The sequence below is a fragment of the Xenopus tropicalis genome, chromosome 8 (assembly GCF_000004195.4).
Source record: "Xenopus tropicalis strain Nigerian chromosome 8, UCB_Xtro_10.0, whole genome shotgun sequence".
Lineage (NCBI taxonomy): Eukaryota > Metazoa > Chordata > Amphibia > Anura > Pipidae > Xenopus > Xenopus tropicalis.
Window position 1 is genome coordinate 99,894,311 of NC_030684.2, and position 26,124 is coordinate 99,920,434.

At 39.5% G+C, this 26,124-nt stretch overlaps 1 protein-coding gene across 1 annotated transcript in view; it reads right to left on the bottom strand.

Moving 5' to 3' along the window:
• ahnak2 (AHNAK nucleoprotein 2) overlaps window positions 1–24,675 on the bottom strand; it is a 55,921-nt gene extending 31,246 nt beyond the window's left edge. The window contains exons 1-7 of the mRNA XM_031891699.1: window positions 24,672–24,675; window positions 24,270–24,325; window positions 23,018–23,113; window positions 20,642–20,740; window positions 16,046–16,187; window positions 15,112–15,290; window positions 36–14,240 (exon numbers count right to left, since the gene is read on the bottom strand). Of these exons, the coding sequence (XP_031747559.1) occupies window positions 36–14,240; window positions 15,112–15,290; window positions 16,046–16,187; window positions 20,642–20,740; window positions 23,018–23,113; window positions 24,270–24,325; window positions 24,672–24,675 (14,781 nt within the window). The remainder of the gene's footprint in view (window positions 1–35; window positions 14,241–15,111; window positions 15,291–16,045; window positions 16,188–20,641; window positions 20,741–23,017; window positions 23,114–24,269; window positions 24,326–24,671) is intronic.
• Window positions 24,676–26,124: the final 1,449 nt, after the last annotated feature.

The following is a 26,124-nucleotide window of genomic DNA, read 5'->3' on the forward strand; positions in this document are numbered from 1 at the left end:
ACTGAGAGGCTTACAGACTGTATAACTGTCTCCCCCTCTTTTATTTCAGTCTCGGACTTTAATTCTTCTTTGGGTTTTGAAGCATCTTCAGTTTCTATCAGATCAGCTGGTTTGTCGGATTTGCCAAACAATGGTATTTTGAATGCAGGGAGCTGTATGCCCCAACCCCAAGAACTTGTTTCCTTTGCTACGGTGCTGATATATTCACTCTTAGTTTCTCCTTCTCTTTCTTCTAACTCACGTTTAATATCTTCTTTCGGCTGTGGAGTAGCATCAGAGCTATCAGGGATAGCCGCTTGATCAGGCTGTCCAAATTCTAGAGTGGAAAATGTTGAAAGCTGTGTTTTGCTAAGTGATGATTCGGCAACTGTCTCTAGAACTTGTGTTTTGGGTTCTGTAATTTGCGTGTCCTGAGTTTCTGTTGCTTTCTCCACTGTTTCTTCAGCCACCTTGAGGGAAACGTCTCTTTTACTTAAGCCAGTGTCGAGAGTTGCAGCCTCAGTCATTTCTTTTGTAGGTTTTAATTCTTCTTCAGTTGGAGCAAATGTTTCGCTGATATCTTCCACCTTGTATTCTGTTTTTATCTCATAGATTTGAGCCGGAGAGGTTTTGTCAACTATTTGGCTTTCTGGGGATATGATGGTTTTTTGAACCGTTGTAATCCTTATGCTGTGCTCTGTGCCTGTACCCTGTACATCCCAGTGTTCTTGCATCGGGGTTGCCTCGTGAGTGATCAGTCTATCCGGTTGAACTTTAGATTCACTCTCTGGCTTTTCTTTCTCCTTGGTGATTGAAACGACGGCAGAGTCTATTAGATCTGCTGGTTTTTGAGATATGCCAAACAGTGGTATTTTGAATGCAGGGAGCTGTATACCCCAACCCAAAGAAGCTGATTGATTTTCGGCAGCACTGACATATTCACTGCTAATTTCTCTCTCTTTTTCTTCTAAGTCAAGTTGAGTGTCTTCTGCCTGCTGTGGACCCTCCTCTGTTGTGGTTGCTGGAAGCTGTGTTTCGCAAACTGCCAATTGCGTAACTGTCTCTAGAATTTGTGTTGTGGGTTCTGTGATTTGAGCCGTATCTACTCTGTCTTCTGACATGGTCAGGAAAACTTTTGTTTCACTTGGCTCAGTCTTTACAGTTGCAGTCTCTGCCATCTCTTTTTGAGGCTTTAGTTCTTCTTCAGTTGGGGACAATGTTTCGCCAGTGTCTTCAAGCTCAAATTGCATTTTTGTTTGTGAGGTGAAAACGTATTCTTCCTTAGGAGAAGTTACACCTACGTCTTGGCTTTCTGTAGACTTCACAGTCTTCTCTACTTTGGTAACCTTTTTCTTGCGTCTTTTTCCTTTACCCTGCACCTCCCAGTGTTCTTCCATAGAGGGTTCCACATGAATGCTTAACTCTTTCTGTACTATTTCAGATTCTTTTTCTTTTACTTCTTTTGGTATTTCCAATGACTGGACGATGTCAGTGTAAGGTTTGGACTTTTCTTCCTCTTGTTGAAGCTTGACTTTTACCTTTTCTTTGGGAACTGTTGTTGGCTCAGTCTCAAGTGAGAGGCTTAAGGACTCTATAACTGTCTCCTCCTCTTTTATTAACTCTTTCTGTACTATTTCAGGTTCTTTTTCTTTAAGTTCTTTTGGTATTTCCAATGACTGGACGGTGTCAGTGTCAGGTTTTGACTTTTCATCCGCTTGCTGAAGCTCGACTTCTACCTTTTCTTTGGGAACTGTTGTTGGCTCAGTTTCAACTGAGAGGCTTACAGACTGTATAACTGTCTCCCCCTCTTTTATTTCAGTCTCGGACTTTAATTCTTCTTTGGGTTTTGAAGCATCTTCAGTTTCTATCAGATCAGCTGGTTTGTCGGATTTGCCAAACAATGGTATTTTGAATGCAGGGAGCTGTATGCCCCAACCCCAAGAACTTGTTTCCTTTGCTACGGTGCTGATATATACACTCTTAGTTTCTCCTTCTCTTTCTTCTAACTCACGTTTAATATCTTCTTTCGGCTTTGGAGTAGCATCAGAGCTATCAGGGATAGCCGCTTGATCAGGCTGTCCAAATTCTAGAGTGGAAATTGTTGAAAGCTGTGTTTCGCTAAGTGATGATTCGGCAACTGTCTCTAGAACTTGTGTTTTGGGTTCTGTAATTTGCATGTCCTGAGTTTCTGTTGCTTTCTCCACTGTTTCTTCAGCCACCTTGAGGGAAACGTCTCTTTTACTTAACCCAGTGTCGAGAGTTGCAGCCTCAGCCATTTCTTTTGTAGGTTTTAATTCTTTTTCAGTTGGAGCAAATGTTTCGTTGATATCTTCCACCTTGTATTCTCTTTTTATCTCATAGAGTTGAGCTGGAGAGGTTTTGTCAACTATTTGGCTTTCTGGGGATATGATGGTTTTTTGAACCGTTGTAATCCTTATGCTGTGCTCTGTGCCTGTACCGTGTACATCCCAGTGTTCTTGCATTGGGGTTGCCTCGTGAGTGATCAGTCTGTCCGTTTGAACTTTAGATTCATTCTCTGGCTTTTCTTCCTCCTTGGTGATTGAAACGTCGGCAGAGTCTATTAGATCCGCTGGTTTTTCAGATATGCCAAACAGTGGTATTTTGAATGCAGGGAGCTGTATGCCCCAACCCAAAGAAGCTGATTGATTTTCGGCAGCACTGACATATTCACTGCTAATTTCTCTCTCTTTTTCTTCTAAGTCAAGTTGAGTGTCTTCTGCCTGCTGTGGACCCTCCTCTGTTGTGGATGCTGGAAGCTGTGTTTCGCAAACTGCCAATTGTGTAACTGTCTCTAGAATTTGTATTGTGGGTTCTGTGATTTGAGCCGTATCTACTCTGTCTTCTGACATGGTCAGGAAAACTTTTGTTTCACTTGGCTCAGTCTTTACAGTTGCAGTCTCTGCCATCTCTTTTTGAGGCTTTAGTTCTTCTTCAGTTGGGGACAAAGTTTCACCAGTGTCTTCAAGCTCAAATTGCATTTTTGTTTGTGAGGTGAAAATGTATTCTTCCTTAGGAGAAGTTACACCTACGTCTTGGCTTTCTGTAGACTTCACAGTCTTCTCTACTTTGGTAACCTTTTTCTTGCGTCTTTTTCCTTTACCCTGCACCTCCCAGTGTTCTTCCATAGAGGGTTCCACATGAATGCTTAACTCTTTCTGTACTATTTCAGATTCTTTTTCTTTTACTTCTTTTGGTATTTCCAATGACTGGACGATGTCAGTGTAAGGTTTGGACTTTTCTTCCTCTTGTTGAAGCTTGACTTTTACCTTTTCTTTGGGAACTGTTGTTGGCTCAGTCTCAAGTGAGAGGCTTAAGGACTCTATAACTGTCTCCTCCTCTTTTATTAACTCTTTCTGTACTATTTCAGGTTCTTTTTCTTTAAGTTCTTTTGGTATTTCCAATGACTGGACGGTGTCAGTGTCAGGTTTTGACTTTTCATCCGCTTGCTGAAGCTCGACTTCTACCTTTTCTTTGGGAACTGTTGTTGGCTCAGTTTCAACTGAGAGGCTTACAGACTGTATAACTGTCTCCCCCTCTTTTATTTCAGTCTCGGACTTTAATTCTTCTTTGGGTTTTGAAGCATCTTCAGTTTCTATCAGATCAGCTGGTTTGTCGGATTTGCCAAACAATGGTATTTTGAATGCAGGGAGCTGTATGCCCCAACCCCAAGAACTTGTTTCCTTTGCTACGGTGCTGATATATACACTCTTAGTTTCTCCTTCTCTTTCTTCTAACTCACGTTTAATATCTTCTTTCGGCTTTGGAGTAGCATCAGAGCTATCAGGGATAGCCCCTTGATCAGGCTGTCCAAATTCTAGAGTGGAAATTGTTGAAAGCTGTGTTTCGCTAAGTGATGATTCGGCAACTGTCTCTAGAACTTGTGTTTTGGGTTCTGTAATTTGCATGTCCTGAGTTTCTGTTGCTTTCTCCACTGTTTCTTCAGCCACCTTGAGGGAAACGTCTCTTTTACTTAACCCAGTGTCGAGAGTTGCAGCCTCAGCCATTTCTTTTGTAGGTTTTAATTCTTTTTCAGTTGGAGCAAATGTTTCGTTGATATCTTCCACCTTGTATTCTCTTTTTATCTCATAGAGTTGAGCTGGAGAGGTTTTGTCAACTATTTGGCTTTCTGGGGATATGATGGTTTTTTGAACCGTTGTAATCCTTATGCTGTGCTCTGTGCCTGTACCGTGTACATCCCAGTGTTCTTGCATTGGGGTTGCCTCGTGAGTGATCAGTCTGTCCGTTTGAACTTTAGATTCATTCTCTGGCTTTTCTTCCTCCTTGGTGATTGAAACGTCGGCAGAGTCTATTAGATCCGCTGGTTTTTCAGATATGCCAAACAGTGGTATTTTGAATGCAGGGAGCTGTATGCCCCAACCCAAAGAAGCTGATTGATTTTCGGCAGCACTGACATATTCACTGCTAATTTCTCTCTCTTTTTCTTCTAAGTCAAGTTGAGTGTCTTCTGCCTGCTGTGGACCCTCCTCTGTTGTGGATGCTGGAAGCTGTGTTTCGCAAACTGCCAATTGTGTAACTGTCTCTAGAATTTGTATTGTGGGTTCTGTGATTTGAGCCGTATCTACTCTGTCTTCTGACATGGTCAGGAAAACTTTTGTTTCACTTGGCTCAGTCTTTACAGTTGCAGTCTCTGCCATCTCTTTTTGAGGCTTTAGTTCTTCTTCAGTTGGGGACAAAGTTTCACCAGTGTCTTCAAGCTCAAATTGCATTTTTGTTTGTGAGGTGAAAATGTATTCTTCCTTAGGAGAAGTTACACCTACGTCTTGGCTTTCTGTAGACTTCACAGTCTTCTCTACTTTGGTAACCTTTTTCTTGCGTCTTTTTCCTTTACCCTGCACCTCCCAGTGTTCTTCCATAGAGGGTTCCACATGAATGCTTAACTCTTTCTGTACTATTTCAGATTCTTTTTCTTTTACTTCTTTTGGTATTTCCAATGACTGGACGATGTCAGTGTAAGGTTTGGACTTTTCTTCCTCTTGTTGAAGCTTGACTTTTACCTTTTCTTTGGGAACTGTTGTTGGCTCAGTCTCAAGTGAGAGGCTTAAGGACTCTATAACTGTCTCCTCCTCTTTTATTAACTCTTTCTGTACTATTTCAGGTTCTTTTTCTTTAAGTTCTTTTGGTATTTCCAATGACTGGACGGTGTCAGTGTCAGGTTTTGACTTTTCATCCGCTTGCTGAAGCTCGACTTCTACCTTTTCTTTGGGAACTGTTGTTGGCTCAGTTTCAACTGAGAGGCTTACAGACTGTATAACTGTCTCCCCCTCTTTTATTTCAGTCTCGGACTTTAATTCTTCTTTGGGTTTTGAAGCATCTTCAGTTTCTATCAGATCAGCTGGTTTGTCGGATTTGCCAAACAATGGTATTTTGAATGCAGGGAGCTGTATGCCCCAACCCCAAGAACTTGTTTCCTTTGCTACGGTGCTGATATATACACTCTTAGTTTCTCCTTCTCTTTCTTCTAACTCACGTTTAATATCTTCTTTCGGCTTTGGAGTAGCATCAGAGCTATCAGGGATAGCCGCTTGATCAGGCTGTCCAAATTCTAGAGTGGAAATTGTTGAAAGCTGTGTTTCGCTAAGTGATGATTCGGCAACTGTCTCTAGAACTTGTGTTTTGGGTTCTGTAATTTGCATGTCCTGAGTTTCTGTTGCTTTCTCCACTGTTTCTTCAGCCACCTTGAGGGAAACGTCTCTTTTACTTAACCCAGTGTCGAGAGTTGCAGCCTCAGCCATTTCTTTTGTAGGTTTTAATTCTTTTTCAGTTGGAGCAAATGTTTCGTTGATATCTTCCACCTTGTATTCTCTTTTTATCTCATAGAGTTGAGCTGGAGAGGTTTTGTCAACTATTTGGCTTTCTGGGGATATGATGGTTTTTTGAACCGTTGTAATCCTTATGCTGTGCTCTGTGCCTGTACCGTGTACATCCCAGTGTTTTTGCATCGGGGTTGCCTCGTGAGTGATCAGTCTGTCCGTTTGAACTTTAGATTCATTCTCTGGCTTTTCTTCCTCCTTGGTGATTGAAACGTCGGCAGAGTCTATTAGATCCGCTGGTTTTTCAGATATGCCAAACAGTGGTATTTTGAATGCAGGGAGCTGTATGCCCCAACCCAAAGAAGCTGATTGATTTTCGGCAGCACTGACATATTCACTGCTAATTTCTCTCTCTTTTTCTTCTAAGTCAAGTTGAGTGTCTTCTGCCTGCTGTGGACCCTCCTCTGTTGTGGATGCTGGAAGCTGTGTTTCGCAAACTGCCAATTGTGTAACTGTCTCTAGAATTTGTATTGTGGGTTCTGTGATTTGAGCCGTATCTACTCTGTCTTCTGACATGGTCAGGAAAACTTTTGTTTCACTTGGCTCAGTCTTTACAGTTGCAGTCTCTGCCATCTCTTTTTGAGGCTTTAGTTCTTCTTCAGTTGGGGACAAAGTTTCACCAGTGTCTTCAAGCTCAAATTGCATTTTTGTTTGTGAGGTGAAAATGTATTCTTCCGTAGGAGAAGTTACACCTACGTCCTGGCTTTCTGTAGACTTGACAGTCTTCTCTACTTTTGTAACCTTTTTCCTGCGTCTTTTTCCTTTTCCCTCCACCTCCCAGTGTTCCTCCATAGAGGGTTCCACATGAGTGCTTAACTCTTTCTGTACTATTTCAGATTCTTTTTCTTTTACTTCTTTTGGTATTTCCAATGACTGGACGATGTCAGTGTCAGGTTTGGACTTTTCTTCCTCTTGTTGAAGCTCGACTTTTACCTTTTCTTTGGGAACTGTTGTTGGCTCAGTCTCAAGTGAGAGGCTTAAGGACTCTATAACTGTCTCCTCCTCTTTTATTTCAGTCTCGGACTTTAATTCTTCTTTGGGTTTTGAAGCATCTTCAGTTTCTATCAGATCAGCTGGTTTGTCGGATTTGCCAAACAATGGTATTTTGAATGCAGGGAGCTGTATGCCCCAACCCCAAGAACTTGTTTCCTTTGCTACGGTGCTGATATATTCACTCTTAGTTTCTCCTTCTCTTTCTTCTAACTCATGTTTAATATCTTCTTTCGGCTGTGGAGTAGCATCAGAGCTATCAGGGATAGCCGCTTGATCAGGCTGTCCAAATTCTAGAGTGGAAATTGTTGAAAGCTGTGTTTCGCTAAGTGATGATTCGGCAACTGTCTCTAGAACTTGTGTTTTGGGTTCTGTAATTTGCGTGTCCTGAGTTTCTGTTGCTTTCTCCACTGGTCCTTCAGCCACCTTGAGGGAAACGTCTCTTTTTCTTAACCCAGTGTCGAGAGTTGCAGCCTCAGCCATTTCTTTTGTAGGTTTTAATTCTTCTTCAGTTGGAGCAAATGTTTCGCTGATATCTTCCACCTTGTATTCTCTTTTTATCTCATAGAGTTGAGCCGGAGACGTTTTGTCAACTATTTGGCTTTCTGGGGATATGATGGTTTTTTGAACTGTTGTAATCCTTATGCTGTGCTCTGTTCCTGTACCCTGTACATCCCAGTGTTCTTGCATCGGGGTTGCCTCGTGAGTGATCAGTCTGTCCGTTTGAACTTTAGATTCACTCTCTGGCTTTTCTTCCTCCTTGGTGATTAGATCTGCTGTTTTTTCAGATATGCCAAACAGTGGTATTTTGAATGCAGGGAGCTGTATGCCCCAACCCAAAGAAGCTGATTGATGTTCGGCAGCACTGACATATTCACTGCTAATTTCTCTCTCTTTTTCTTCTAAGTCAAGTTGAGTGTCTTCTGCCTGGTGTGGACCCTCCTCTGTTGTGGATGCTGGAAGCTGTGTTCCGCAAACTGCCAATTGCATAACTGTCTCTAGAATTTGTGTTGTGGGTTCTGTGATTTGAGCCGTATCTACTCTGTCTTCTGACATGGTCAGGAAAACTTTTGTTTCACTTGGCTCAGTCTTTACAGTTGCAGTCTCTGCCATCTCTTTTTGAGGCTTTAGTTCTTCTTCAGTTGGGGACAAAGTTTCGCCAGTGTCTTCAAGCTCAAATTGCATTTTTGTTTGTGAGGTGAAAACGTATTCTTCCGTAGGAGAAGTTACACCTACGTCTTGGCTTTCTGTAGACTTGACAGTCTTCTCTACTTTTGTAACCTTTTTCCTGCGTCTTTTTCCTTTTCCCTGCACCTCCCAGTGTTCTTCCATAGAGGGTTCCACATGAATTCTTAACTCTTTCTGTACTATTTCAGATTCTTTTTCTTTTACTTCTTTTGGTATTTCCAATGACTGGACGATGTCAGTGTCAGGTTTGGACTTTTCTTTCTCTTGTTGAAGCTCGACTTTTACCTTTTCTTTGGGAACTGTTGTTGGCTCAGTCTCAAGTGAGAGGCTTAAGGACTCTATAACTGTCTCCTCCTCTTTTATTAACTCTTTCTGTACTATTTGAGGTTCTTTTTCTTTAAGTTCTTTTGGTATTTCCAATGACTGGACGGTGTCAGTGTCAGGTTTGGACTTTTCATCTGCTTGCTGAAGCTCTACTTCTACCTTTTCTTTGGGAACTGTTGTTGGCTCAGTTTCAACTGAGAGGCTTACAGACTGTATAACTGTCTCCCCCTCTTTTATTTCAGTCTCGGACTTTAATTCTTCTTTGGGTTTTGAAACATCTTCAGTTTCTATCAGATCAGCTGGTTTGTCGGATTTGCCAAACAATGGTATTTTGAATGCAGGGAGCTGTATGCCCCAACCCCAAGAACTTGTTTCCTTTGCTACGGTGCTGATATATTCACTCTTAGTTTCTCTTTCTTCTAACTCACGTTTAATATCTTCTTTCGGCTTTGGAGTAGCATCAGAGCTATCAGGGATAGCCGCTTGATCAGGTTGTCCAAATTCTAGAGTGGAAATTGTTGAAAGCTGTGTTTCGCTAAGTGATGATTCGGCAACTGTCTCAAGAACTTGTGTTTTGGGTTCTGTAATTTGCGTGTCCTGAGTTTCTGTTGCTTTCTCCACTGTTTCTTCAGCCACCTTGAGGGAAACGTCTCTTTTACTTAACCCAGTGTCGAGAGTTGCAGCCTCAGCCATTTCTTTTGTAGGTTTTAATTCTTCTTCAGTTGGAGCAAATGTTTCGCTCATATCTTCCACCTTGTATTCTCTTTTTATCTCATAGAGTTGAGCTGGAGAGGTTTTGTCAACTATTTGGCTTTCTGGGGATATGATGGTTTTTTGAACCGTTGTAATCCTTATGCTGTGCTCTGTGCCTGTACCCTGTACATCCCAGTGTTCTTGCATCGGGGTTGCCTCGTGAGTGATCAGTCTATCCGGTTGAACTTTAGATTCACTCTCTGGCTTTTCTTCCTCCTTGGTGATTGAAACGTCGGCAGAGTCTATTAGATCTGCTGGTTTTTCAGATATGCCAAACAGTGGTATTTTGAATGCAGGGAGCTGTATGCCCCAACCAAAAGAAGCTGATTGATTTTCGGCAGCACTGACATATTCACTGCTAATTTCTCTCTCTTTTTCTTCTAAGTCATGTTGAGTGTCTTCTGCCTGCTGTGGACCCTCCTCTGTTGTGGATGCTGGAAGCTGTGTTTCGCAAACTGCCAATTGCGTAACTGTCTCTAGAATTTGTGTTGTGGGTTCTGTGATTTGAGCCGTATCTACTCTGTCTTCTGACATGGTCAGGAAAACTTTTGTTTCACTTGGCTCAGTCTTTACAGTTGCAGTCTCTGCCATCTCTTTTTGAGGCTTTAGTTCTTCTTCAGTTGGGGACAATGTTTCGCCAGTGTCTTCAAGCTCAAATTGCATTTTTGTTTGTGAGGTGAAAACGTATTCTTCCGTAGGAGAAGTTACACCTATGTCTTGGCTTTCTGTAGACTTCACAGTCTTCTCTACTTTGGTAACCTTTTTCTTGCGTCTTTTTCCTTTACCCTGCACCTCCCAGTGTTCTTCCATAGAGGGTTCCACATGAATGCTTAACTCTTTCTGTACTATTTCAGATTCTTTTTCTTTTACTTCTTTTGGTATTTCCAATGACTGGACGATGTCAGTGTCAGGTTTGGACTTTTCTTCCTCTTGTTGAAGCTCGACTTTTACCTTTTCTTTGGGAACTGTTGTTGGCTCAGTCTCAAGTGAGAGGCTTAAGGACTCTATAACTGTCTCCTCCTCTTTTATTAACTCTTTCTGTACTATTTCAGGTTCTTTTTCTTTAAGTTCTTTTGGTATTTCCAATGACTGGACGGTGTCAGTGTCAGGTTTGGACTTTTCATCCGCTTGCTGAAGCTCGACTTCTACCTTTTCTTTGGGAACTGTTGTTGGCTCAGTTTCAACTGAGAGGCTTACAGACTGTATAACTGTCTCCCCCTCTTTTATTTCAGTCTCGGACTTTAATTCTTCTTTGGGTTTTGAAGCATCTTCAGTTTCTATCAGATCAGCTGGTTTGTCGGATTTGCCAAACAATGGTATTTTGAATGCAGGGAGCTGTATGCCCCAACCCCAAGAACTTGTTTCCTTTGCTACGGTGCTGATATATTCACTCTTAGTTTCTCCTTCTCTTTCTTCTAACTCACGTTTAATATCTTCTTTCGGCTTTGGAGTAGCATCAGAGCTATCAGGGATAGCCGCTTGATCAGGCTGTCCAAATTCTAGAGTGGAAATTGTTGAAAGCTGTGTTTCGATAAGTGATGATTCGGCAACTGTCTCTAGAACTTGTGTTTTGGGTTCTGTAATTTGCATGTCCTGAGTTTCTGTTGCTTTCTCCACTGTTTCTTCAGCCACCTTGAGGGAAACGTCTCTTTTACTTAACCCAGTGTCGAGAGTTGCAGCCTCAGCCATTTCTTTTGTAGGTTTTAATTCTTCTTCAGTTGGAGCAAATGTTTCGTTGATATCTTCCACCTTGTATTCTCTTTTTATCTCATAGCGTTGAGCTGGAGAGGTTTTGTCAACTATTTGGCTTTCTGGGGATATGATGGTTTTTTGAACCGTTGTAATCCTTATGCTGTGCTCTGTGCCTGTACCCTGTACATCCCAGTGTTCTTGCATCGGGGTTGCCTCGTGAGTGATCAGTCTGTCCGTTTGAACTTTAGATTCACTCTCTGGCTTTTCTTCCTCCTTGGTGATTGAAACATCGGCAGAGTCTATTAGATCCGCTGTTTTTTCAGATATGCCAAACAGTGGTATTTTGAATGCAGGGAGCTGTATGCCCCAACCCAAAGAAGCTGATTGATTTTCGGCAGCACTGACATATTCACTGCTAATTTCTCTCTCTTTTTCTAGAGTGTCTTCTGCCTGCTGTTTACCCTTCCCTGTTATGGATTTTGGAAGCTGTATTTCACAAATGGACGGTTCTTTAAATGTTTCCAGAATTCGTGTTGTGGGTTCTGTAATTTGTGCTTTTAGAGCTATTTCTACTCTGTCTTCAGGCATGTTCAAGAAAACTTTTGTTTCACTCTTCTCAGTATTTACAAGTGCAGTTTCTGCATTCTCTTTTTGAGGCTTAACCTGTTTGAAATGTTTAGACAGCTCAAATTTTGGAAATTTTAATTTTGATAACTGGTTATTAGTATTTTTTTCATTTGCATGTTTACCTTCTGAGTATGTAAAGGTGGTTTTAGCGTCTTGTTGAATATTTTGTTTAATCGATTCATTTTTAGATTTTGTCTTATAATTTAATTCTTTGTTATCAAGTTCATAATTGTAATTCTGGATATCCATGTTTGCGATTGTGTCTTGTAGTGTCTCTGATGTGGATATATTTTTTCTTTGTAAAGCTTCACTGATATCATTGTTACCTACATCATATTCTTGAGTCAAACCACCTACTATAGATTCTGTCAAGGTGTTGGTGTGTTCTTGTTCTCCCTTTACTCCTTTTTTATTTAGTTTATGGATTTTTGTCCTTTCTGTAAGTTCACATTTGTTTATATCTTTTTTCAGTTCAAAATCTGTTTCAGTAACCAATCTTTTCATTTGTTCTGCTTCTTCTTCATTTTTGTCAGAAATATATTCACTATATTGAGGGATTTGCATGTGAGGAAAAACAATTTTTATGTCTTCTGCCACACCCACTAAATCGTTTGCATTAGTTTCTTTTGATATTTCATTGTCCTGATTTTCACTAACTTCAATTGTATTGACATTAGTAGCTGATGGTTTATTGATATCTGCCTGAATTTGAAAAACTCCATCTGTATGAATTTTTATTTTATCTTTTGTATTTGAACTAAATGAACTGTCATGCATTAGGCCTTCTGAAAATGTCCACTTATTGTTAAAGTCATTAATATTACCACTGCTTTCATTGTCTGTATTGATATGTACCTTATATTGACTTTTATGTCCCTTGAATTTTGGTAATGATAACTCTACTTTTGGTAACTTAACTTTTGCTGTTCTTGGAATATTCTGTTTACTGTCCTTGTTTATATCAACAATAGTTTTATGTTCCCTCTCACCACTGTCTTTAACATTTTGTGCAAATGAGTCAAAAGAAGGAATTTTTAATTTAGGTATTTTAACTAATGCCTCCTTGCCTTCAGCATCACTACGATCATGTGTGACACCATATTTTAAACTGATATTTGAATCATTTTCATTATCTTGTATAATAGCTTTCTCAGGTTCGAATTGTTCAGGTAAAAGCATATCAGTAATTTGTGGATCCAATTCTGGTACAGGAATCTCTGCAATCATATCTGTATTTAACTTTAATTTGCTTGTGGATAACGTGTCAGAACCGACATCTTGTAAATGTAATTGTAAAGGAGTAGATCGCATATGGATATTCTCTTTATCCACTGTTTTTGCACTCTCAGGTAAAGTATAAATTTCTTTCTTTGTGTCTAAGAAATTGATATTTAGATCTGATTCATGTTTACCTGACTGAGATTTTACAAATTTGTGTTTCAATACAGACTGTTGATGAATATTACCCCCTGTAATAACTGGTTCTCTGTTGTCAGGAAGGTATAGTACTTCTGGAAGTTTATTACTTTCAATATTCTTAGTTCTGCTGCTTGCAGACTTTTCTGTTTCTTTGTGCAGTGTTGATAATATTGGGGCATCAGTAATGATTATAGTATCTTCTCCCTCTGTCCCTATATTATTAGTATTTATATCAGATTGTTCAACAATTTCAGATCTAAAAGACTTTCTTTGCAGTTTTGGTAGCTTAGGCATTTTAATTATTGGCATTTGCAGCTTCCATCCCGATAAAATTTGTTGTCGGTCTGGAGGCTTTTTCTCTGAAGTTGGCTCTGTACCACTAAGAATTGATCCTTCCTTTTGAGAAATACCAAACAATGGCATTTGGAATCCATGTAATTTAGATTCAGCAACATGGTTTTGCTGTAATTCTGCAATATCACCTCTGTTATTTATTTCAGCATCACTATTTACAAGTCTTTTAAAAGCTACACTACTTGTACTTACTTTTTCATCTTCAGGAATCTTGTTTTCTTCTGTATCATTACTTGAGGAAGACTGAAAGTCTATTTTCAAATGAGAACTAGATGAATGAACTTCACTAATATCATCCGCTTGAGTACAGGTGCTTCCTAATATTGCCTTTTTTGATTTTTTCTTTCTTTGCTTTGACTTCATTTTTTCATCTGTTGGGCTTGTAACATCATCACAAAATTGTTGACCTAAACCAGTTTGTTGTGGTAACTCTTTAATTCTTACTTTAGTAGAACTCTGCAATATTGTTGTTTGATCCCTTCTTTGTAATGGTGATACTTTGCATGGCGAGGGTAAAGTTTTTTCTTTTACTATAATAACTTCAGGGAATGTCTCTCTCCAGATAACATTATGTGTATTGTCTTCTTTGTCTTTTGATGTATTTGCAGAAATGTAAGAATGTAATGAGTCACCTTTTCTAAGCTGAGTTTTAGGAACAGAGTGTTGATCTATTTGCACACTCGTACTACTATCTAAACTCCTTTTTTCTTTCAGTCTTTGGTATGGCTCAGCCTGCTTTTTGTTTTCCAGTTCTGATATCTTTTCCCCACTTATTGTCTTTCTACACTGAAGTTCCATTCCCAGGGATTCACGTTCATACTGTTTTATAGAAATATCTTCTTGAAGCTCGCTCACTCTTGAAGAAGTATCTTGGGTTTCTTCATCATTTGTTTCTGATGTACTCCTAGACCTTCTGTGCCCAAGAATACCAGTAGATGGAATTGATTGAAATTTTGGCCAAGAAAGTCTGTCTTTTTTTGAGCGTTTCTTCTTATGCTCTCTCTTTCGAACCGTTTTATCACCCTCTGTTGTTTTAAAACTGCAAAGTTGATCACCATTATCCTGCAATGACAATAATTTAAAAATTGAGTCCAGAGATTTCAAAACTTAATGAAAAGCAATCCTAAATAAAAAATAAGGTCTGTCTCACATTATCCCCAGTGTGGAAGGGTGAAACTTAATGGACTATTGCTTTATTTTCATCCAAAATGAATCATTTAACTGTGTGTGTAAGTGTAAGAAAAACAAATACATTTAAATTTGGCCACCAAAGTATTTTATGGCCCTTTTTTATGGTTCAAAAGCTCCCAAATGTAGTATATATCACACAACTTCTCTAGAGGTCTGTACAATATTGCTATCTCTCACTCAAATTTGTTAATAAAATAATTATTAGTAACTTTTCAATTTACATTGATTTAAAAGCTTAATAAATAAATACAAGGTTATGAATTTGTGTGCACTTGGGCAGAAATAACGTAAATTGTAGTAATTTACTTAATGAAATTATAGGGGGGACTCCTTAATTGCTAGGGATTTTTGAACTTGTGGCTAACAAACTATAGGCAGTGTTAATCAGGGGCCACTAAAGGAAAAATGTTGCCTCTTTATAAAGTTTTGTTGAAAAACACAACATGTGCAGAGTAAATGTCATTGCAGTGGTAGCACTTCTTATAAGATAACTTCTCATTTGTTTCACCGTAGCAGCTTTTCCCATTAAAAGTTTGCCATGTTTCTAAGCCTGTGCTAGAATGGTAGAATATTAAGCATACAGGAAAAGAAGTGTTATCAAGCAGCAGTAGCCAACCAGATTTTGTGTCCCTGGATGTTTGTTCCACATGGCTATTATAAGGCAAACAATAAATTAGGTGATTACATCCATATACATACATACATATTCTTGCAATGACTTATCTCTATAAAGAGACTCTACCTGCTTCTGTTTGTCTTTCTTGATTTGTATGATAGAATGCATTTTCTCTCTGTCTTCTTTTCCAAGCTTGCGTTTCAAGTTAAATTGTACTTTGTATGGCTCAGACTGTTGTAAAATTTTAAGTGCATCCTCATAAGTGATATTATCAAAATATATTGTTGCACTTAAAAGTTGGTCTCCTACAAAAGAGTGATGTTAAGTAGAATTATTTGTCTTTTACTGCTAGTACCTACAACTAGAAGAGTAGGTAACATACTTTTATATAACATAACTCAGCTCATATCTATATATATATAAAAAACCCCAAAGGTATCAGTAAAACTAAAATGTATTCATAGGAAATGTAAAATACAGACTAATTAAACAGATTTAACTAAAATATTTAATGCAATTAATTAAACAAATCATTTTATATAATTTTCTACTACATATGTCTCAATCTTGATGTTTGAAATTATAGGTACTATTTTTATCAGCATGGAAAGCTATGGTCATAACACATCCCAACATCTCAACATTTTTAGCAATAAACCAGTTTAGCCAATCAGATTTGGGGAACCCACTTAAAACTCTTTGTAAAACAGGAAAAGTTATAAGGGCTCAATCGCAAGTGATTTTATGTGCATTGTGCAAAGTGTAGTCTTACCATGTTTTGTACTTACAATAGTGCTGTGATTATAATTTGTAAGCAGCAAACCTACCATGCGGTTTGTTGTACAGTAGCAGTGTACAAGGCAACATGCACATTTGCTTGCTGCTCGTGAAAGGGTTTTGATTGGGCAGTAAAATAGTTACCTGAAACAAAAAATCTTAAATTTTCCTCTGTCTTTTACAATGCTCTCAACAACTTGAATGCTTCCTTGGAAAAGGTAACATCTTTGGATTGGTTGCCAATGTTGCCAGTTTGTTTTTGTTTTATATTAAAAAGCCATACCTTCTTTAATGCAGAATATATCTGAATGTGGAGATTCCTTCAGAACTTGGGACACAATAATTCCTTCCTCTCTTCCACCAGTTATATTAAAGCCACTAGCACCTGTTTTGGCTTCAGTGCTTAAGGTTATTTCCATTGGTTCCTGTAAAATACATGTTCTAGGTTTAGACAGAGAATCATTGTGATTAGCTTTGCACTAGAACCCCTTTGCACAGAACCTCTTCACGGTGGCTAAGGATTTAGATTACTTTCAATTGAGCCACCAATTTGTAATTACTGTAATGGGACAAATCAGCAGGAGGCAACACATGGGCACATTTCCAAATGTCACACAGGGGAGGGATACTGTCAATATCAACATGTTAGGAAAACAAGCCAAAAGATATAAACTTATGCACATTGAAAGACAGCACTAAAGTGAATGCAATTGTTGCCTGCAAATCCTAAAATGTTCCTGATGGATTGTACTTTTTAGAGGTGAATACTGGCATAGTTTGCAGTATTTATCTAGATTTTTTTAATGCTTTGACTGCATTATTCCATCACTTTTCAGTCTGTACTGATCATGCCCTTTGACATCAAACCATATGCCAATGGCTAATAGGCCATGCCAACATAAACATACAGTATGTGGCATTAATGTAATCTGCATCATTAACCAAAATACATTTGTAGCATCAGTAAAGAAAAGACAAGAATTCTACAGATACTATGTCTATGAAGATTTTCATTCATCCAGGTCATGGTATATCTAGTATAAATAAATTTGAAGCAACTGGACTTGTATAGTAATCATTGAAGACGGATCATTGAAGACTCATCCGAGCAGCTTCTTCAGTTCAACTGACTGGTATGGGAAGTCCTCAGCATATATACTCTTCCACTAATCCAATCACAATGGCACTATGTAACTCTTCAGAAAGGTGACATCTGAAACTCACAGAGGTGTGAATGCTGTGGAGTTACTTTGAAAGGATTACCCAAGTATCATGCAACTCTTCAAACAGGTGTTACTTGTTAGAGTTGCATGAATGGATGTGTGAAGAGTTCTGAAACTGCCGGGGTACAGATGTTAGAACAGCATTGTATGTAGCAGACAGATGGTGTCGAAGTCCCCCGCCTCTGTTAAGGGATGGTTTCTCCACTTTGACATGAATGGCCTCTTTTACACCTCTTTCAAACCAGCGGTCTTCTTTGTCCAAAATTTGGACATTGCTATTTTCAAAGGAGTGTCCCTTGTCTTTTAGGTGTAGAAAGACAGCAGAGTCCTAGCCTGTAGTGTTCGCCCTCCTATGCTGAGCCATTCGCTTAGAGAGCAGTTGCTTTGTCTCACCAATGTAAAGGTCTGTGCACTCCTCGCTACACTGGACTGCGTATACAACATTGCTTTGTTTTTCCTTTGGTGTTGGATCCTTTGGGTGTCCAAGTTTTTGTCTCAGTGTGTTGCTAGGTTTGAAAAACACAGGGATGTGGTGTTTGTTGAAAATTCTCCTGAGTTTCTCCGACACTCCTGCTACATAGGGGATGACTATATTGCGCCTTCTCTCTGCCTCAGGACGGTTATTCCTTTTGGTGTTCCTGTTGGGCTTCGTTGCTCTTGTTTTGACAAAGGCCCAGTCTGGGTAGCCACAAGCTTTCAGTGCTCCTCTGAGATGTTTACATTCCTTGTCCTTGGACTCTGTATCAGTTGTTACACTTTCCGCCCTGTGGTGTAGAGTTCTAATGACACCCAGTTTGTGTTCCAGCGGATGGTGGGAATCGAACAACAGATATTGATCCGTGTGAGTGGGTTTCCTGTATACTTCTGTTTTCAAGATACCCCCCTCTTGAATGGATATCAAACAGTCCAAAAAAGCAAGTTTGTTCTCATGGACATCCTCCCTTGTGAACTTGATGTTGTTGTCCACTGAGTTAATGTGTTCTGAAAAGGCCGCCACTTCGTTGGATCTGATTTTAACCCACGTGTCATCTACATACCTGAACCAGTGACTTGGTGTAGTTCTATTGAATGTGAGTAGGGCCTTCCTTTCCACTTCTTCCATATACAAGTTTGCTACAATGGGAGAAACTGGTGAGCCCATTGCACAGCCATGTTTTTGCCTATAAAATTGGTGTATTTCCACCAGTTTCTCCCATTGTAGCAAACTTGTATATGGAAGAAGTGGAAAGGAAGGCCCTACTCACATTCAATGGAACTACACCAAGTCACTGGTTCAGGTATGTAGATGACACGTGGGTTAAAATCAGATCCAATGAAGTGGCGGCCTTTTCAGAACACATTAACTCAGTGGACAACAACATCAAGTTCACAAGGGAGGATGTCCATGAGAACAAACTTGCTTTTTTGGACTGTTTGATATCCATTCAAGAGGGGGGTATCTTGAAAACAGAAGTATACAGGAAACCCACTCACACGGATCAATATCTGTTGTTCGATTCCCACCATCCGCTGGAACACAAACTGGGTGTCATTAGAACTCTACACCACAGGGCGAAAAGTGTAACAACTGATACAGAGTCCAAGGACAAGGAATGTAAACATCTCAGAGGAGCACTGAAAGCTTGTGGCTACCCAGACTGGGCCTTTGTCAAAACAAGAGCAACGAAGCCCAACAGGAACACCAAAAGGAATAACCGTCCTGAGGCAGAGAGAAGGCGCAATATAGTCATCCCCTATGTAGCAGGAGTGTCGGAGAAACTCAGGAGAATTTTCAACAAACACCACATCCCTGTGTTTTTCAAACCTAGCAACACACTGAGACAAAAACTTGGACACCCAAAGGATCCAACACCAAAGGAAAAACAAAGCAATGTTGTATACGCAGTCCAGTGTAGCGAGGAGTGCACCGACCTTTACATTGGTGAGACAAAGCAACTGCTCTCTAAGCGAATGGCTCAGCATAGGAGGGCGAACACTACAGGCCAGGACTCTGCTGTCTTTCTACACCTAAAAGAGGGACACTCCTTTGAAAATAGCAATGTCCAAATTTTGGACAAAGAAGACCGCTGGTTTGAAAGAGGTGTAAAAGAGGCCATTCATGTCAAAGTGGAGAAACCATCCCTTAACAGAGGCGGGGGACTTCGACACCATCTGTCTGCTACATACAATGCTGTTCTAACATCTGTACCCCGGCAGTTTCAGAACTCTTCACACATCCATTCAAGCAACTCTAACAAGTAACACCTGTTTGAAGAGTTGCATGATACTTGGGTAATCCTTTCAAAGTAACTCCACAGCATTCACACCTCTGTGAGTTTCAGATGTCACCTTTCTGAAGAGTTACATAGTGCCATTGTGATTGGATTAGTGGAAGAGTATATATGCTGAGGACTTCCCATACCAGTCAGTTGAACTGAAGAAGCTGCTCGGATGAGTAGTGAAACGTCTTCAATGAATACTATACAAGTCCAGTTGCTTCAAATTTATTTATACTAGATCTACAGATACTACTTCAATATATTGGCATGCTAGGCTTCTTGGAGGCAGGGAGCAATTGCACCAAGGTCTTTGATATTATTTATGTACAGTGCTGGCCTTGCTCTGCATCCATGCACCCCTATAGTTTCCTATGGGCCTAAGCTTGTAGTAAAGGCCCTTGAGATGTAAAATGTTAATCCATAATTGATATTCATTCTGGGCTGTTTAGAGAAGAGTGTGGAACACGGAAAAACAGTGTGAAAGTTATTTGATGGTAAGCACAATAATGCCCTAAAGCAGGGAGGAAGTGGTACACAATACTTTTTTTGCTTCCAACTAATTGCTGGTTTGAGCCATCAGGGCTATTCATTTATTAGCCTCTGCCATTCATTGACTCTGTACATTATCTCCCTTTGGTGCAGCAACCTATTGTTTTCTAGACTAAAAATGGTACTTAAAATATAGTTTTACCAATTTGTAAACTTTTGAAAAACCCATTGAATTTTGTATATGAATATTTAAAAAAAAATCACTGTAATAAAACCTACATAATAGGTGTAAAATAGTGTTAAACATGCAATATTTAGTTCATAAGGAAAGAAAGTTATATTGTGGGGACAGACTATTAACAGAAAGGCTTTATCAATTTTGGAGTTTGAATTGTAGAGTTTTTCAACTGGTATAAACATGAAATGTTGCTAAATTCAAAAGTTTGCTTATTTATTAAAAATTTTGAATAGGAAAAACTGCATCAAAGCAAACCATGAAAAATAAACACCAATGAATGAAATTAATATTATACCTATCATTTTCAGTCGGTCTACAAACCCAAAAGACTAAAAAAAACTTGAATTGAAAAACTGCATACATTTTACCCAACTCCCCTTGACTTTAAGATGCTGAAGTTTCGCATTCGAGTTTTGCCGATTTTTTGCACTTAATACATATTGAACATTCAAGTTTTTGAAACCATAATTTGAATTCATGAGTTTTAGTGCAAAAAAAACAAATTGGTCAAAAATGTAAATTCAAGTATTGATAAATCACCCCCCCCCCCCCGAGTGTTCCAAGAACCCTTTAATGTCACCTGGGGTAAGATGTGATATTATTGCCTAATTGAAAGCTTCATTTCTTCTTCCTAGAAACAGAAGAACTGTATACAATATAAGGGAACTCACCTCTGAATCACTCATTTTTGAGAATGGATGGGAGGTACGTATAAATGACGTTTTCCTTATCCTGCTTGAAAACTCAGAGTCGGTGTATATTGAAGTGTCCTGCAGTAGGGGACAAGTCAGACTATAACAACTTTATCTTATATTTGACGATAATATGGAATTTTAGCTTTAACTATAATTTATGTAATAACAAAATATTTCACAGTCCCGCCCTAGTGGAGCTTACAATCTAAGGTCTCTATTACATTGTCCACACTACGGTCAGTTTTATCAGGAGCCAATTAACCTGCCTGTATATTTTGCACAAATATTGTTTTGCACACAATGCAGTTGCTACTCCTGTGTCTCATAGGCGTGATTTTTTGCACTTTTGGAATGCAGCGTTAGACATTATGCCTGTCTCTGGAGGGAGTCCGGGGGGAAGGGACATAGTCAAAGAACTAGGCATTAAGGCAGTGCTGTCCAACTGGCGGCCCGCGACCCCCCTCTGTGTGGCCCCCCACCTGTCTGGCTGCTTTGATGGCTTACTCTTGTGTAAGCTCTAAGTGGTATCAGTACTGTGATTAACTGCCCCCCTGCATGGTTCTCACCTCAGATTTAGGCTGTAATCCCCCTGTATTGTTTAAATATGTAATCCCCTGTGTTGTTCACACCTTTTAATCTCTGCATTGTTCACCCCCTGCAGTGTTCACACCTCAGGCTCAGGCTGTAATCACCTCCATTGTTCCCCTGTTCACACCTCAGGAGCAGTAGAAACCCACAAATAATCCCTGCACACTACAAAAAGAACATATACTGAGGTGGTACTTCAATTAAAAAGTTTTTTTAATATATAGTTATTGTGCAGACTGTAGGAGCAGTGCCAGCATTGTGTCACTGTAGGCTGCCTGTGTGTGCCATACACACAGGCATCATAGGGCAAGCAGAGTATGGCACACACAGGCAGGGTAGGGAAGGCAGAGTATGGCACACACAGGCAGGGTAGGGCAGGCAGAGTATGGCACACACAGGCAGAGTATGGCACACACAGGCAGAGTATGGCACACACAGGCAGAGAGTATGGCACACACAGGCAGAGAGTATGGCACACACAGGCAGAGAGTATGGGACACACAGGCAGAGAGTATGGCACACACAGGCAGAGAGTATGGCACACACAGGCAGAGAGTATGGCACACACAGGCAGAGAGTATGGCACACACAGGCAGAGAGTATGGCACACACAGGCAGAGAGTATGGCACACACAGGCAGTGAGTATGGCACACACAGGCAGAGAGTATGGCACACACAGGCAGAGAGTATGGCACACACCAGTGAAAGTATGGCACAGGCAGGGTAGGGCAGGCAGAGTATGGCACGCAGAGTATGGCACACACAGGCAGGGTAGGGCACAAACCAGCCAAGAATGGCACACACAGTGAAAGTATGGCACACACAGGCAGGGTAGGGAAGGCAGAGTATGGCACACACAGGCAGGGTAGGGCAGGCAGAGTATGGCACACACAGGCAGGGTAGGGCAGGCAGAGTATGGCACACACAGGCAGGGTAGGGCAGGCAGAGTATGGCAGGTTTTTGCTGTACTACAACCATTAATATGGGTATGGTCATGTGATAACATGGGTGTGGTTTCAAGTGGGTGCGGTTTCAAAAAGGGGAGTGGTCAAAACTGGCTTCCATTATCGGCCCTCCACCACGTACGTCGGAAAAATTCCGGCCCTCGGTACAACAGAAGTTGGACAGCACTGCATTAAGGCATTAAGTGCAGGACTCCTTGTGTCTGTGAGCACTGTGGCTCAAATGCAGATAAAATGTAATCAATTTTTTCAAGGTTTGCACAAGGTCTAGTAATTAATAATAACAAATCAGGCAACATTTAATAATAAGCTGCTTGAAAATAAATATCTGATTGGTTGCTGCTGGAAACTAAACCTGGTGCAGGCTTTGTACCAGTTTTTGTTTTTTTCTTTTGCCCCATTTAACCCATACTATTCTAAAAGATAGTTAGATAAACAGGTAGAACAATGGATACACGATAGATAGCTAGATAGATAGACAGACAGACAGACAGACAGATAGATAGATAGATAGATAGATAGACAGACAGACAGACAGACAGACAGACAGACAGACAGATAGATAGATAGATAGATGATAGATAGTTAGAGTATATGTTTATGCCTTTCTCAAAGACAAACATTGGGATAAAAAATATGTTGAAAAACTTGTAATACCTGTACTGACCTGGGACTTAATTGGTCATTTACCAGCTAGTTCATTGAAATACCAGCTGAGTAACAACTCTGTTAGTAAATGAACCCTTATATCATTATACTAGTCATCATTATTTGTAAAAAAAATGCTAGGTCATATTTTACCTCAGGATTAATATAGTATTCATTTATAGCATATTCATAAACTGGAGAGGAGCCTTGTGGTCTTGGTCTAACATTTTCTAACTCCACATCAATGGTCTGTAAGAAAAAAATAAGGCGATATGAACTGATAGAGCACCTTTCAATGTTGTTATCTACACCAGTGATCCCCAACCAGTGGCTTGGGAGCAACCCCTTGGCTGTTGTTGCAGCGTTATTGCCAAAAAGAGCCTTCTGTAGGCTTCCAGTCAACATAGGGGCTATCAAATAGCCAATTATAGCTCTAATTGGTACCTCCAGTTTTTTCATGCTGGTGTTGCTCTCCAAAACTTTTTCCATTTGAATGTGGCTCAGGGGTATAAAAATTTGGGGATCCCTGGCCTACAACATTATGGAATATGACTTTGCAGCAGCATAACTCAAGCACACAGTCCACCTAGTGACTCCAATTTAAACCCTAATGAGATCACATGACTCATTTTAGTTAACTCTTAATGGGTAATTAAAAATTCATGATTTACACACTATCATATTACATTTCAATATTATCAAACTAATTAATGAATAGCTCACATAATATAACTGCAACATTATGCTTATTACAAAGCAATTAGGAAGAAAAAAAATAACTTCCACATTACAATGTGTGAATTTTTGTTCATACTACTGTTAATTTACTTCATTGATGCCTTTTATCCAGTTTCCTCAAATAAGGTATGAGGGCTAAAGGGCACATATTTAATAGTATGTACAATATTTTTCACCAAAAGTTTTTCTATAAAAGCTGTGTTAAAGTTGGTGGAAAACAAGACCTTCACTCATTACCTCATTATTGGGAGTTGTTTCATTGCTAAACCCATGGGTTACTCAATTGGAACCATGAAATATTCCATCCACATGAGTGGTCATTAGCATCAATACCTGATACCTGACCAACATTCTGCAGTAAAATAACTGGTTTAAACCTTCTCAGATTGGCCAATCCGCATGCGGTGCTGACATTCCTTGACTCTGGAGTAGTAGATGCTTGTAGCTCACATTTAACAAAAATAGAAGAGTATACAAGAAAATTAAACTTGATCATAATGGTCTTATGTTGGGCAAATACAGTACAATGACATAGCTGTTGCTTTAGGATAATATATTATCATATAAATAGTTTCTATATGATGGGGCCTGTGCGATTTATAAAAAGTTGGAGAGTCAGAATAACAATTCCTGATTTAATAAATATTAATATTATTGTATCACATACAGTGTCGTCTTCAGCTTCTCCGTCCGGCTCTTCTGCCTTCAGAGGTCTATTAGAAACTAAAGAAAAAATGAATGGTGAGAAGTCTGCAAAATAATATTCTTAATCTAAAGTAATCATAATTACAGTATATAATACTCATGTGTCAACAAAACCCTATTTAGGAGTTGCACAGAGGGCTATCTGTTCATATAAAAAGTCAGCACAAATATGGTACATTGGTATAGTTCAGTGCAGTTAGAAATATTAAAAAGATAACATTTTTGCAGCATTCAAGGAGATGTATTGGGCAGATGTACCAAAATGTGAGATTAAAGCTCACCACAGAAAAACTCACCCACTTTCTATTCATTCTATGGGATATTTAGAAGCCAACTTATCAAATGGTGAACTCTAGTTTCTCACCCATTGATAAATATTCTTCTAAATATCTCATAGGAACTAACAGAAAGTGGGTGAGCTTTAATCTCACATATTGATGAATTTACTGCATTGTGTGAAAAACAAGAATGTACCAGTGCATTATACTTCTCTAAATGTAAATGGAATGTGTTGAGAAAAGATGTATTTTATGATGTTTTATTAAAAATTAAAAACCCTACTAGTCCCGCCCATCTTTTCCAATTCCATGTGTTCCGTGGGCCATAGCAGATCAAGATTAAGCTCTATTAAAAAGACAATTTTTAAATATAATATACATTTTTTTACAAAGTAAAACAAGCACCATATATTATTCATTATTGTCCACAAGACTGGAGGCAATCTGAAGATTGGATTTCTTTAGTTATGCTATATGTCTCCTTTAAAGGACAATGAAAGGTTAATATAAATTAAAAGTAAGTCTAAAGGCACTCTTTTTAAGTACTTACTGCATATCTAAATTCCCAGATCCCTGCTTGCTTCTCTGAGATACGGTGCTGGCAGCCTACAGCAGTGTGAAGACTACAGTGACATCACTGAAATCTCTCTCCCCTTCCTGTAGGTGCCAGCGCCAGCCTTCCTATTCTCTGAGCATGTGTGTAACTTGATCCTGTCTCCTGTTCTGAGCTACACATGTCCACCAGCCAATCAGAAGCGGATCTGCCAGAGGGGAGGGGGGGAGGGAATGAAACACATGTGCAGTATGAAGCAAGGAGGGAAAGGGAGGGAGAATACCTTTTTAGAGATGGCTGCCTGTTCTAGAAAATGTGAAGTAAGTGTGTCTGAGTAAATATTTGATTAGGTGAGCCAAAAGTGTGGTGTTTTTACTAAACAATAGGAGGACTATTGGGCAGTATGCTTTTTGACTTGCATTCTCCTTTAAGTGTTAGTAAAAAGAACAAATCATGAAATCTGGTGTGTCTTTCAGTCATGTGTAAATTTACTGAGTAGGGGATTTCATTGGTGGATTCAGCTGTACTAATAGACAAGAAGATTACTTACTTTAAAACTGGGCAGGTTGGCTGGTGTAATTAAAATAGCACTGAAACGCCTGTTAGCAAGTATAACATACATAACATACATCAGCCATGAATATCCTAATATTTCCTTTAAAATGATGCTTAGTAATGATATAATTTATAATCGGTGCTTAGTGATGTGATATTTATCATATGACTCACTGAAACTTGCGTCTTTTAAAAAATAATTTACTTAGAAATGATCCTAGGGGCAGACTTATTATGCAGTGTAAAAAATGGCAACAAAATTCGCCACACATCGCCAGGCTTCACAGTGTAAAATCTGCCAGAACTTATGTAAAATAATGGTGTAAAATCTGGTGTTCAGACAGCAAACTTCTCCATTTATTCTATACAGCTTTTTACACCATTTTTTCTGCAAATTTCAGTTTACACAGCATAAAAAATAAGCCCCCAAG